The sequence below is a fragment of the Micropterus salmoides genome, unplaced genomic scaffold, assembly GCF_014851395.1.
Source record: "Micropterus salmoides isolate LMB-PRFRI ecotype aquatic unplaced genomic scaffold, ASM1485139v1 Ms_hic_scaffold_963, whole genome shotgun sequence".
NCBI lineage: Eukaryota > Metazoa > Chordata > Actinopteri > Centrarchiformes > Centrarchidae > Micropterus > Micropterus salmoides.
The window spans coordinates 9761-23845 of record NW_024044752.1 but is presented as its reverse complement, the minus strand read 5'-3'; the positions used below and the strand labels follow the sequence as shown (position 1 = coordinate 23845).

Here is a 14085-nt window from a genome sequence, read left to right as displayed (position 1 = left end):
TAGTTAATTATCTTAACTAACAAAGCTATTATATAACATTTTATATGTATATATTATGCATTAATGACTACTATAACTGTTTAACTGCTCTGCTTTATAGGCTATTTCCTATAAGCCAACAAAGACGTCCTTTTTTCATTAATTTTAAGGAACCTTAGTTAAAATAATCTTGAAATAACGTTATCATAATATAACTAACGTTAGTTAGCTGTAACGTCATATAACGTTATCTACACTGTTAGATGATTATTGAAAGTTACATATTTGAAAATAAGTTATTCATAAAATCAGTTGTTTAATTAATATTGCTTATTGTTTCAAAAGGGAAATAATCAGAATACAATTCTTCAAATCATTTTTATTTTTTTATTCAGTGTTGTTGTGTGGGCAATCCTGATAAACATTGTTCATATTATGCTTATTATGCTTGTAACATTTTCTAAAAATCTCAAGACCTTACACTTATTTTCGCCATACATACTTTTTAATCCTATATCCCATGTCTCTGTCACCACCCGCTTGGCAATAAGAGGAGAGTGCTTTTACTTTTGAAGCGATACAGACATAAAGTATACTTGTTGCAGTATAGACACTGGGACAAGTATGGCCAGGACATGCTATAAGGTCACTGTGTAGATCTGACAGGTCAGGGGTCATCATCAGACCAGCTTCTTGGCGATGAAGAAGTCTTTGAGTCGTTTCATCTGCCAGAAACCGACCGAAAGCAGAATAGAGGTCTGCACCACGGCCCACCATAGAACTTTACTGTTGGTGTCCTCACTGATCTGACGAAACACCTCCTCTTCTCCTGAATGAGTAGGGAATATAAAACATAAGAGAGACATGAAATCTGACATCCTTTTTTAAGGCCAGAAGAGATGGCATGTGATATGATTCATTTCAAGCCACAGCATAGCCTACCTTTTCCTCTGAGCTCTCTGTTGTGCGATGTACTCACATGTACTGTCACATCATGCGATTGTTATGTCTGCAGACAGTAAAATGCTTATTTACCCTCTGGTACTCCTGATGCCTGGTGATGTACATCATCTGATCTATGAGGTGACTGAGGCTGTTCTCCAGAGTTTCCATGTTGTCTTTGGTCTTTTTAGTGTTGGGGTCAATCGAGTGCTCTCCCATCTGAACGTCCAAATGTACCTTCTGTACAGCACAATGGACGAAAACTATTGATTATTTTCAAAAGTCTGTGACTAGTCTGCTCTCAATTGACAGACTTGACTTAGTGTGTGATATAATATTGTAATTCTGCAAGACTGTATGTGTTGCTGCATTTTCCCCTCTGTTTTAAATGCATTTTGTGTTTGTGTCCATAGGTCTCACCAGCCTCTCTTTAGCATAGACAGCAAAGCTTGTGGAGTTGGTTTGGAAGCAAAGGTAGTGCTGACCAGAGGCGTGAGCTGTGAAGGTGAATTTACCAAATTTACCATAGCGTTTGTTCATCAGAACCTAGAGAGCAGGAAAGTCACTGTTAGACTAACATTTCTTCAGCTTTGGGTCAATAAAATGAAGATGCCGTTTTCATTCTATTAGTTATTTTTTGGTTGGTCAAGTGCCAAAGAAGAGGAACTGATGCATTAGTATATGAAAAGGATAGCTGATAGATTTTCTCATTAATGGCTGTTTGGCATTGCAAAACAAGTTTGCGATGAAACTCTGAAGGATTTCTTTCATATTGGGACCACATCATTAGGCAAAAAGCTGAACTGAAGGTGTAATACAATACTGTTATAAAACAATAACAGAGAAAAAGGCTTATGCTGTAAGTATTTCTCATCAATCAAACCATACAGTGCTAACCTTCAGTAACACTGTGTTAAATGTATTTTGTCCTTGTTTGGGTTTGGTTTGAACAGAGAAACCAGCCAGCACCTGTTTTTAATGTACCACCACACACAAGTCTGTGTGACCCTGGCTTGGTGATAAACCTCTTCTGTGAGTGCAGTACCTCATGGTTTGGGTCTCTGACTGTCACAGTGATGCCGAGATGAGGGGAGTTGGTTAATGTCTTCAAATCCCAAGGCTCCAAAAAGAAATAACCTGAAGGTAAGACACACATTTACATTTACATTTACTCATTTGACAGACGCTTTTATCCAAAGCGACTTACATTTGAGGAACAACATACAAGCATCAACAGAGCATCAACTACAGATCTACAACTGACAATACATACTAGTAAGAGCAGCAATAAATACTAGTATTCACAAACACAGTCACTCACAGTAATAGTAAAAGTTATTATCAAGCTTGTGCTGTAACAACATCACAGGATTAGACTGAACATGAAGAGGGAATATAAATTATGTTATATTAGGATTTACATTACAATTCATAATAATCAATGTTATACATAGTATAGTAGTTCATATATACGTTCCTTGACATGTTACTGTTAAAACAAATGTCACCCAAGTACACAAACTATTTTTTCTCTCCATCCCTCATTGTATGACTAATTGTAGGATATATTTAGTACTTGTGAGTACAATTAGTGGAGTGCACAGTGAATAAATGCTCTTTACATTTTCATGGCTAAGCACAGAACAAATCAGTTTTCACAAAGACTCGACTTAATAGACAGTTTGGAAACTATAAATGGCTTTTGCACTTGCTGAAATAAGAGACATACTATCATGGAAGTACATATAACTTTACTGAATGATTCAACTATCACATAGCAATTCACAATACACTTTTCAAAATCTAATTCCACATTCATGACTTCTGTTGAGTTGTAAACGACACTCAGGAGGAATATTCCCTCCCAAGGACTCACCGGTGACCAGCAGGTCTTCAGGAATCTCCTCAATGATGCATTTTTCCTCCTGTGCTCCGAGATCAAAATACATGGCTGCTGCCAACATCAGGTAACACTGGAGGACAAAGGCAATGCCTCGCAAACCCATTTTCAGTTAACAATGAGCTATTAAATTACAATACACTTGAGAGTGACGGAATATTTGGCCTGTAGTTCCAACTGACTTATTTTGTAGATCTTCAAATTCTAACTCAAGATTGAAGTACTTTTCATCGACTATAAATTTTCATTGACTATAGACAAACACCGATGTCCTATAGCAAATATGTAAAGTGGAAGGCTGTAAGGGACCCAGTTTGAGTGTGTGAAACTCACAGGTGCTGTTTGTGTGACGAGACATTCTGGTCATTTTGTGACTGGTTACCTGGGAGCCAATAGCAAATCTGCAAAGAATAGGGACTGATTGGGACCGACCATTTGCAACAGATACATCCAACTGTGTGCTTATAATACACCAACATGAAGTGTAGGAGTAGCATCATGACCTATCTGTTCCACAAATCCATGGAACAGATTTTCTATTGCTATATTATATTATAGAGCAAATATACACCAATTACTGTTATAATGTAAGAACTTTGGTACATGCTATTAAACATGTTAACGTTGCAGTAGACTTATTTAATGCTGTGGTTTATTTCCACCACAGGGCCAACTGCCTACTCTGCATTTACCACACTAAATTGAAAGTGATAGATGCTGAGCTGTGCCCTAAGGGATAAATTGCTAGCTATCAACAAGATACAAGAAGAACAAGTAACATATCCAAGAATGTGTTTATTGTGCCTTTAGGGTACTCTAGGGTGAGAATATGTATGAGCAAGCAGTACTGTAGTATTGTGGTTAATCCTGAAAAATGAAAAAAGTTTAACTTTTTCAACCTTTTAAGATGTAAGGATTACCAATTCCACAGTGTGTGTTACTACAGTATGAAATCTTCCTGCAAATTGTTAAACCATTACATACAATAGTTGCCACGTGCTTACCTTAGATGAGGTCACTTATAAAGAAAACCCCCCACTCACAGTATAAACCCATCTCATATTAACCATCTGCAAAAGTTGTTATTCCTCTAAGTAAGCAAAGAATCAGAGTTCCTTCTCCTCCCACACTTCAGTAGTTTTACAGAAACTGAATACTAAATCGCTACATTAAATAGACGTGCCATTAAAATAATAGATTCAGTTTTAAAGATTGATATTGTGCCTGCAAAATTCTGTCTTTGTACTTTGTAATATATTCCAAGACATATCTTATAAATACAATCATTAATAATGTGCAATTTACTGTGAACCACATAGTGCTACCTATCACTCAGTTAGTTCATGCAGCACTTCCTTCTGCCTTTTTAACACATTTTTCCTGTGGCAAAAGTTTTGATCTGGTTGTTTGTTGCATATTATAATCATTAATGCATGTGGTCATGTATATCCTGAGCATACCAAAAGAAATTCCTAGAGACCTGGTTGGTATGGCGGTAAAATCCTGTGTTGTGTACACATGCCATAATGTTTTCTTCAGCATATAGTCCTGTATGTAGGGTGTACTGTACTTCTTTAGTCTTACCTCTCTAAGTATTAGTTGATGAAACTGCTGGTAAGGAAAGAAACTGGATCTGCTCCACTCCACTCCTGTTTCTCCTGATTCTCTGCCTCTGTCATTTTCTTCTCCCACTACCTTCAAAACAGAAGGAGCGCCCTCATGCACCAGATGTTTAGTTCTTATTGCTGTTCAATCTGTCATCTGCAGTATGGTTTCTGTGTTGGTTGGTAGGAAAGGGGAGGGGGTGGTCGTAAGTGATTTCATATGTTTTACAAAAGCCACTGTCGTTCATAAAAGAAGCAAACTCTCAGTCGGTTTCAAATTGTGTCGCCTTCAACCAGGCCAGAAACCTTTTCTGAATAAAGGTCACTTTATGTATAACTGGTGTCTGTTCTGCCTATAAAATGGGACTCCTGCTTCAAACTGGGATGTGTTGCACTGGACGTTGGAGCCCAAAGTAAGCTCTGAGAGATTTCAGGCCTCGTGATCTAAATCAACATTTGGTGAACTGTTTTAAATAGTTGGTGAGCACGTCACCCGTTTTATGACCAACACCTCATCAGGGCGAAATCCAGCCAACACCGGGGCTTGAACCCAGGTCATCCCGTTAAAAGCATTTCTCTCTACACTCAATTTGATCCTGCAGCCCCAGTGTTAGTAATAATACCTTGGGAGCCCAAATGTAAGTAAACCCAAATGTGTGATTGAGATTTAAAGGTCACTGGAGGTCAACATTGCACTAAGCAGAGGTAGTAAAGACAGGTTTCAATCCATATCCTTGAAAACAATTTTACTCAAAAGTTATTGTGATTATGTGAAGGAAATAAGACTACAAATATACGCAATGTAGTAACCTTCAAAATAGACCACCCCTTCCATGAATAAACAGTAATCAATGAGGACACAATATCTAGATATTTTTACACTTTATTGTCCAAACGAAAAACATACATTTTTTTGAACATTTTTTGTGTTTTTTTTTATTTTTTTTACAAAAAACATATATTCTGTATTGAACTAATATAATAACATAAAGGAATACAAGTTATTACTTTCAGATTTTATATACTGTACACTACAGGTTAAAATCCTGTAAATAAATATATTCTTTGCCTTCAGGAAAACAACCACAGTGTCTCCGTAAACACTATGCTTTGAATGGGGCATAGTTTAATTAACTGTACATTAATTTCTATGTCTGACTCAATTCCCTTGAATGAGGATTTTAGATCTTAAGTATCATTTATATAGATTTCTTTCCAAATCCGCTAAATGAAAGCTGCTTGGAGTTTTGATCCACTGTGGGCAAGCAAATGTCTGTCTTCAGAAATGTCAAACCAAACCCAATTAGAATGTGAAAATGTGTTTTCAGTTAATAGTTATGTTTAAAACATAGCCATTGTTCTCTCCTCAGACAATTGTGATAATCTGCTAAAACTGAATTGGTGTCTAATAGCTACCTTGCCAAACTACACCATTCTAGGGCTATCAGATCTATCAATGTGACTTGAGGATGAGAATTTTCTCCCAATTTAACAGTCAGACAATCTAACACAGTACATTAGTCGTTGCAATAGAAAGAGGATGTGACCAGGAAGGAAAAAGGGGACTCCGGCTCGTCATAGTTATGCCTCATGTGAATACACTGCAGACCTTTTTCTGTTGTTTCTCTGTCTTCTTCCTTTCCTCCCTTTCCTGGTTTTTCTTTCTTTTTCTCTATCCTTCTTTCCTTTCTTTCTTCTCCCTCCTTCCCTGGCCTAGTCATAAACAGTTGTCAGGGAAGCACTTCCTGTCTTCCTCCAGCAGGGGGCAGGCAGCTCCATTGTTGGCTGGGTGCATTAGGATGTAGCGTGTGCGGTGCTGCACGCCTGAGTCACCACACTTGCCTTTGCACAAGCCCCAAGGAGACCACAGTGACACCTCACAGTCCAGAGGGGTATCTGCAGCGAGAGGGGCATTATAATCACATTAATATTTTTAATGCTGGCTAGCTCTTGCATGGGATTCTTACCTCCTCAATATACTGTATTTATTATGTGGAAGTGGCAAATGGTTGACATTTGTGAGTGGAAATTTGAGTTGACTTTTTTGTACTTTTTTTTTAATGGAAAGGAGAGGGGTTAGTCATAATAGGGAAAGTCACTGCTATTCAACCCTAATTTGTCTTTTAAAAAAGTGAATAAAATAATTAAAGGAAATTACAAGAAATGGCGGCATGCTGTCCGGGTAGCTCTTTATGAACCCATAGTTTCTCGTTGTAGATTCTTGGCAGTGGTTGTGATGCTGGAGTTTAATTGTGACTGGATTTTTTAACCTTCATTTATTGAGTGAGTTTTTGCTGACTGTGCTTGCTCTTTGTCAGCAAAGCCCCGACTCACAGTGAAACAGTGTTACCATTGGCACCAAAGGGAGCTGCCTTTTTCATTCATTTTTCAGCTCCCTATCTCCATCACTGGGAACTTACCGGCCAGCCAACCTTGTTGTAAGCTTGCATACAGCTGATATGTATCACAGACTTAGTTGTCAGTTAAAGAGTAGAAAAGCAGAAGGATGGGAGGCGGTACGGAAGCTACATGGATGGACGCTCTGATGGAGGGACGGAACAAGCAAGTCAAATGTCATCTTGTGTATCCATTATGGACAGAGGGAAGGATAACATTAAGTGCTGTAAGAAGCAAAGCTGATTGATCTAATTAACATCGGTGTTGTATTCCACAGATGTAATCTAGAGCAGGTGATTGCTAAGCTTTAATGAAAGCTGTTCAAACCTTGGGCAGAAGGAATAAAAGAGATGGAGGGATTAATGGAAGGAGGGAAAGATAAACAGATGGAAGGGCAGGATGGGGATCGAGATTCTTGGCACTGCTCTGTTGTTTGTTGATAGGTAGTCAGGGGAACGGACTTGTAGTCTGTGATGCTGAGTCAAACCTTTACAGTCACCCTGAAAACTGAATCTGGTTACAGCACTGTCTACTGCCAGGTTGACACACTAACCACCCCCCACCCATAAATATTTAGTTTTTCTGTGGTGAATTGTGTTTCTATAAAAGGTTATTTTTCCCCTCCTTGTCATACTGGAAAACATCAGTCTCACAGACCTTGTTTGACTTCTGCTTCGTTGGCTTTATTTGTAGTTTGACACTCTCTTCATCTTTATTTTTCCAAGCCGTCTTCCTATTAATTCTTGCAGTGGTTTGGTTTTGTTTTACTGTTACCACTGATCTGTACAACAGACAGTCTTAAAGTTTAACAGTCTGGGAACCAAAATTAAATAAATCCAGCTTTACCATATATGTCTAGATCTTGTTCAAATTTGCATGTCTACATCCTATTTTGGGTCACCACCCCAACGTTGCTGTACATAATTTCTACGTAGTTTTCTTAAAATGCTCTTTCACTTTGTCAGTCTCTCATCTTTAGACTGCCAGATGGTCCCCTGGCGTATTCTGATGTCCTACTCTCATTAGGCTTCTCTTGTTTCTGGTTGGAAGTAATTGAGTTTGTGGGTGGCCTGTAATGGTTCCCAAATGCTTTTGTTTGAGTCAGCAAAAGACTTAGACCCAAGCGCCTAGCATTGAGTGAAATAAGTGTATATTATTCGGTCAGTGCAAGTGGAATGGAGAGAGGCAGCTTAGGGTAGGAATGGTGGATTCAAACCTGCAGTATTGCAAGAACATAATTTACACATTATGATCTTACTAATCTCTATTTCAGCATATTATACAGCATCGCCCGTTTACAAGCACATGTGCATACTTGTAAACATTGCTCCATAGCACTACAAGTGGTCAAATGCTCAAAAAAATAACTTCAATCGTCAAGAAAAAGGTGTTCCTCAGACATACTTATGAGCTTGTCCTCAATCTCGTTTCCTGTTGGCAGTTGGTTGGACTGGGTGGGCTCCACAGGCAGGCTGATGATCTGATTGGTCTTCTTTATCTTGGTCAGCATTACCTTGGCAATGGGTGGCAGGTGCTTCAAGCGGGGGTAGAAAAATGAGTTTGCAGGGTGGCTAGGGAAGGAAGAAGTGATCTGTAGAGGGGAACATAATGGTTCATGTATATTGTGAGTCATTGAAGGTGAAAGAAGGCTCAACCTTTATAGTGACATACTTTTAATTATGTCAAAGGAATACATGATTTTTGGCAATGTAAAAAACATTGCATATCTAGGATGAAAACACAGTAAATACAAAAGGTCAACAAAGCCTTAAAGCATTTGTTTTATCTTCTGTTGTCAAACTGAGTTTGTTGTGCTGCTTTTTCAATACAACAAAAAGTGGCATCAAATACTGGCTTTATCAAGCAACTTTAAGCACATGCCCTTTTTAACACTGTAAGTGATTTTTGGTTTTGGATTATTGGATGTTTCTCTTGGCTCAGGCTGACCCACCTGTGTAATGTGGTCCTGTGGGATGGTCTCAAAGTTGGGAGAAGAGAAGGTGAACCCACTGTCAGTTCCTGCATCGTATGGGAAAAGTTCCAGCGACACATTCTCTTTCCAGTGGGCGCCATCACACAGGTCAACACTGTCCACACCCACAAACCAGTCGGGGCTTGGAACGATACGCACGATAAACGACAGCTGCAGATACAGAGGAGGAAGTAGATTGTCGGGAGGGAGATGGAGCATAGAGAGAGAAAAAAGAGAAAGAGAGGGACATGAGGAGGGGGGTCAGAATGAAAGAGAATGGAAAAGGGTTGTTATTTTATGTCACCATATATGATTTGGTTTTAGTGTTTGTGAGTGGATAACTGTTTTACCTTATGTCGTGTGGTTACAGCCACTAGGAAGACTTAGAAGTGGGTTATTGCGCTCTGTACTGAAATCATTTTCCAATTATATTCAGTAAATTACAAGTTGAAATTAAAGCTATAATGCACTTAGTTTATTGCACAATGCAACAGCTGACAGTGCAGATTTGTGTGTGTTATGCTAGTTGTGGCTAATGTAGCGATGACCTGCCAGCCTAAGCAGTTATGAGGAGCAGGCTACAGGTGTTTATTAATCTCATTTCTTTCTAACCCCAACCCCCACCCCAGTCTTTATTCCCAACTGACTCAAGTGACAGCATCATTCCCTTTAAATGTACATTTATCATCAGTCCTGGAGTGTAGTTTGTTTTGTGTTGGTGAGCATCTTCTGTCTCCAACTGGCCTTTTCCCATTTCCCTCACCTCCAAGCCATAGCTTCCCTTACTCCTCATTCTGTCTTGTTTCTTTTCCAAGCCATTATTGCTCTGGGTCAGATGTGTCCTCAAATTTATGACCTACCCAGAGACTCATCAGTAGGAAGTTTAACAGCCAAATCCTAAAGAGTTTTACATAATTTGTAGAGACAGGAATTAACTCTTGCTACGCTTCGGAAGCTCTCTTTAAGGTGTAGCATAGGAAAGAACTGGAGCTGGTTTTATAGCAGCGATAATGGTTTTTCTGCATCAACCCAGTTAAAATGGCATAATACATCTCTTTCTCATAATGAAATGCTTTTATGATCAACAACTACCAGTAGTATGACAGCTTATTACCAGGATAAAAAGACACTTGGGGCATTCACTTAAAATGTTAGGTATTTTTGGGGTTTTTTACAACCCAGGTCTTTTTTATAGTTTTGGCTGTTGTTACAATCATAGTGCTGGGACAACAACCTCAATGGAAATGTATTATTAATATAATAATATATAATTTATAATTTAGTATTTAACAGCTAGTGCACCCAAAATGCACCCATCATAATGGTACACTATTAAAGTACAGTAAGTATGGTAGGCCAAAATTGTACCAGTTAGGACTTTTTTTTTTTTTTAATTAATCAGTTTATAATATGGTCAAAATGGAAATTTGCATGATCTATGCATTCGATTGTGCATGTTATTATATTTGAAAGGTAGGATGGCATAAACTACAAGTGAAGTATAGAAAAAAACAATCTTTATCTTAATAAGAGCTGTGATTGGCAACATTCTTTAGAAATTCTTTAGCCCTTTGACCTAGGAGAAGGAAAGCATCACACCACCATGTTATATATACATTATATTGACCTGTCAGAAAAAGTATAATATACTCAATGCCCGACCCAGACTGAAGGAAACCAGGTGCTGATTGACTTACATAGGAGTGCCTGGCGAAGACCTCAAACTCAGTGTTCATCTGGCCTGTGCCTCCCACAACAGCGGGAGCGGAGAGGATCCCATATACGCTCTGGATGCGTTCGCCGGCCGACTCGACTTCCTTCATGAGTGTCCAGGCCTCGCCTTTCTCCGCAAACTCCCTCACTCCGTTGCTGGCAAACTCATTACGCTGCCAGATGTGGTAGTCAGAGCTGTGAGTCACCCCTAAGAGCAGAGAGAGAGGGAAAGGAACTTACCGGTATTAGTTTGCAGTCATCAGAGATGTACATAAACTGTATTAGTCTGTTTATATATATGTCTGAAAAAGTATAGAAAGAGAAACATTTTTAGAAGATTGCATCTGTGTTGAAACAAAAATCAGTGGCATTCAATGGGAATAAACATTTAATAGTATGCTAGTATACATTTTTGCTGTTTAGTTCCTTTAAACTGACCAATCCAGCATTTTTCTGATTTCTCTGTAGTTTCCGTCATTAGCTTCCTGTTACTCATCCTATCAGTAGACTGTTCCACATCTGCTATTGTGGCCAATGAGAGTACAGTCTGACACCAGCTTGCTGTGTACTTACCAATAAGGTTGGACCACTGTGCAGGGGGACGGTAGACAGGATACTGTTTAGGAAAAGCTGCTTGGGTCCACTTGCCGGTAAACATTAGCCTGTACTGGGCAGTTTCTGTAGCTGTGCACATGGGGACATCAGTAGGGACAGGCATTGAATGAACGCCTTCGCTCAGTGTCAGCATCATGACAATCAGGTGGTAGAGTGCCTCCGAGATGGAGAAGATGCTCCTTGTGGTGTCCATGATAATGAGGGCTGATATGGGGGAGGATGAAGGACCTAAAGTAAATACATAAAATGAATGACAAAGGGAGGAGAAAGGTCACTTGTAATGTTTCTACCAAGACTGACAAGGAGAATTGGTAAAAGGGCAAAGCGTCTGGCTGCAGCAGCCGTGTCGAGTTTAAAAAGTGGGGCATGTGAGTCAGAGGGAAAATGTTTCACTTAAACGTTCTCCACTGTTTTTCCACTGTTTGACTCGTAAACTCAGTTAAGCTGTGTATGATTGGCAGAAGGAATCAATTTAGACGTAGATACTGAAAGTTTGGTCTTTGCTGTGGTTGCAACCTGGTAAGGCTCTACATTCCTGCCACAAAGATATTTTATAGAATAAAGCTATGCCAGCCACATTGCATTCATCCTGCAACCTCCCTGAGATCTTTCAATGACTCTTGGGTGGTGTGGGTCTTCTCTCTCAAGTCTTTCTCTTTTAACAGTATTATTAAAAACTGATAAGTGAAGAGTCCAGGTGCTAAATGTTCCCCCTGTTCAATATGCATACATTTTGTATGAAGCACAACCTTTCTTCTAAGAAGTATAGATATATACAGCATGCACATATAGTGATATGCAGTTTGATGTTGTTTAATCAATTAGACCACTTAATATATCAAATTCTGCTTAATGCAGAATTACTAAATGTGTAGATTGTGCTGTTCTTACAAAAATGTATTCTCATTTTAAATTTTGATTAAATTACAGTGAGTGCTATTGCAATTTACATATTTTAATGCTGCTCTACTTTTTCACAAGTAGAACATCATGTGTTTAATATTTGTCTACAGATTTTTGCATTTCACTGCAACACTAATTCTTTCTAAATATAATACATTGCATTCATATAAAATCTGTTACATCCACACTTCCTTGTCACATGTTTACTTGCTCTGATCTGAATTTGTTTTTGCTTTAATATGATTTCATGCTATTTCCACTTGGTAGCCTTCTAAATATAATTCTGCTGTCCTTTCCATTTATTTGTGCAAACTGATGAATGCAGTCTTCCTAATATAATGATCTCTGTGTGTCATGTGGCGACAGGATGAAGATGCTGTGTAGAAACTACTCACTGATTTTGCTCAAGGTTCCAGATCAATGAAGGGTTGCAGCAGATGAGTGGAGAGGAAGGCTGGAGGTGAGGAGAAGGGGAGAGGAGAGCGTTGGATGTGGCCGTCGAGAATAGTGACTGCGAGGCTTCAAGTCCTCTTTCGCTTATTTATGTCTTCCAGGAGGTTCACCCCCTCTCTCTCCTCTCCCTCTTTCTCTCCTTTCTCCCTTTTCTTCCCCCCTCCTCTTCCCTCTTGCTCCAATCCCCGGTTCAGCTTGCTTCATTTTTCTTTCAATACTTTCTATCTGCTTGTCAATGACTTCCCTGCCCCCTTGATGCCCTTTGACTTTGACTTTCCCTCCTCCCCTGTCCTCCTCCTCTCTCTCCTACTCTTTTTAAGTAGCCCATAACTGACTAATGTGTTCAGCAGTTCTGGATGCACAGCCAGGGGTCCTGTGCAGCTCCGTGGACAGATTGTCATTTCACATTATGATACTGTGGATTTCTATACCAACAGATATGACTAATGAGGCTAAGAATGTCTTTGTATAGTTCACTAAATGTCTCTCGGTTTTTGAATTGCAGCTGAGCTGCTAGAGCCAGCCCCAGTACTGCTTTTTAACTCAAGTAGGATGTTATATTGCCTGTTTCACAGTCAATTTGCGTAAGTCCTTTTGATGTGTTTTTCAGGGCCTCATAAAGTCGGGTGAGTTAAGGCTTCATCCAACAAAATGATGAGTAATTATGGGCTTTAAGATATAAAGAGACGATATATTTAATGGCAATATATGTGTGTGCATATACAGTGGCAACCTGTGAAGCTCTGGTGAACTCCATGCCCAAGAGGTTTAAGGCAGTGCTGGAAAATAATGGTGGCCACACAAAATGTTGACACTTTGACATTTTCACTTAGGTATAGACATTAATGGCTGAGTGATGTGTTATTTTGAGGGGACAGCAAATGTACACTGTTTTACAAGCTGTACACTCACTACTTTTCATTGTAGCAAAGTGTCATATATATATCCCTTAATAATTGATTTGCTATTACATATATTTATATTATTTTTTGATTAACCAATTCACATTTTGTCTGAAAAATGTCAAAAGATGCCTATGACAGTATGCTGAAGTCAGCTCTTAAAATAGTTTGTTTTGTCTGAAAAACAGTCCAAAGCCTACATATTTTCAATTTACATACACTTACCGATATATTTTGTTAATTGACTAATCATATTGCAATGTTGGATATTGTGAAAACATGAATGTGACTTTGTTCATATGTTGCATTACATAGGCTACGTTTCAGCTGCTGACTAAAGCGCTGCTAAGTATGACATTGAAGCTTGTGGTGAGTTCTGATTTTCTGGATGGAGCGGTTAAACGCTGCTGATTAAGAGACATTTTCGCATTAGTCTGTTTTGATTTGTCACATCTGTGCACAGATATTTCCTGCCAATGGCAAAAATGAATTTGTTGTAATAGTATCATGATGTCTCTTTTGCAACCCCACTTTGTGATTAAGGATGTTCTGGCATTTGAGGCATTAAGGAGAAAAACGCTTTACTTTGGACAGCTGTAACCACAACACTAGGTCAGAACCTCACTTTATAGCCACAGTGCTACCACAGTGATGCACAAGTAATGCATTCACTTATCATCACATCATCAACAGATAATCATCTTT

The 14085-nt window shown here is 38.9% G+C and overlaps 2 protein-coding genes across 2 annotated transcripts; both read right to left on the bottom strand.

The window, feature by feature from the left end:
* Positions 1–959: 959 nt before the first annotated feature.
* LOC119896364 (transmembrane emp24 domain-containing protein 11-like) lies at positions 960–2960 on the bottom strand. The gene is made up of 4 exons (XM_038709799.1): positions 2798–2960; positions 1967–2058; positions 1342–1467; positions 960–1161 (listed from the first exon to the last, which is right to left on the bottom strand). Exons 1-4 carry the CDS (start codon positions 2925–2927, stop codon positions 967–969), a joined length of 543 nt encoding a protein of 180 aa, XP_038565727.1. The 5' UTR covers positions 2928–2960; the 3' UTR covers positions 960–966.
* Positions 2961–6112: 3152 nt separating this feature from the next.
* LOC119896363 (spondin-2-like) lies at positions 6113–12571 on the bottom strand. The gene is made up of 6 exons (XM_038709798.1): positions 12421–12571; positions 11081–11350; positions 10492–10715; positions 8774–8965; positions 8227–8413; positions 6113–6321 (listed from the first exon to the last, which is right to left on the bottom strand). The coding sequence occupies exons 2-6, from the start codon at positions 11313–11315 to the stop codon at positions 6143–6145; spliced, it is 1017 nt and encodes a 338-aa protein (XP_038565726.1). The 5' UTR covers positions 11316–11350; positions 12421–12571; the 3' UTR covers positions 6113–6142.
* Positions 12572–14085: the final 1514 nt, after the last annotated feature.

What these genes read in the sequence shown, in the direction of transcription:
- LOC119896364 (XM_038709799.1), bottom strand. Translation starts at nt 2,927, where the DNA reads ATGGGTTTGCGAGGCATTGCCTTTGTCCTCCAGTGTTACCTGATGTTG. An exon ending in TGAAGACCTGCTGGTCACCG is followed by an intron (nt 2,059 to 2,797) that starts GTGAGTCCTTGG and finishes TCTTACCTTCAG; the next exon opens with GTTATTTCTTTTTGGAGCCT. An exon ending in TCTATGCTAAAGAGAGGCTG is followed by an intron (nt 1,162 to 1,341) that starts GTGAGACCTATG and finishes TGTGCTGTACAG; the next exon opens with AAGGTACATTTGGACGTTCA.
- LOC119896363 (XM_038709798.1), bottom strand. Translation starts at nt 11,315, where the DNA reads ATGGACACCACAAGGAGCATCTTCTCCATCTCGGAGGCACTCTACCAC. An exon ending in TCTTCGCCAGGCACTCCTAT is followed by an intron (nt 8,966 to 10,491) that starts GTAAGTCAATCA and finishes CTGTATCTGCAG; the next exon opens with CTGTCGTTTATCGTGCGTAT. An exon ending in GATTGAGGACAAGCTCATAA is followed by an intron (nt 6,322 to 8,226) that starts GTATGTCTGAGG and finishes CTCTCGCTGCAG; the next exon opens with ATACCCCTCTGGACTGTGAG.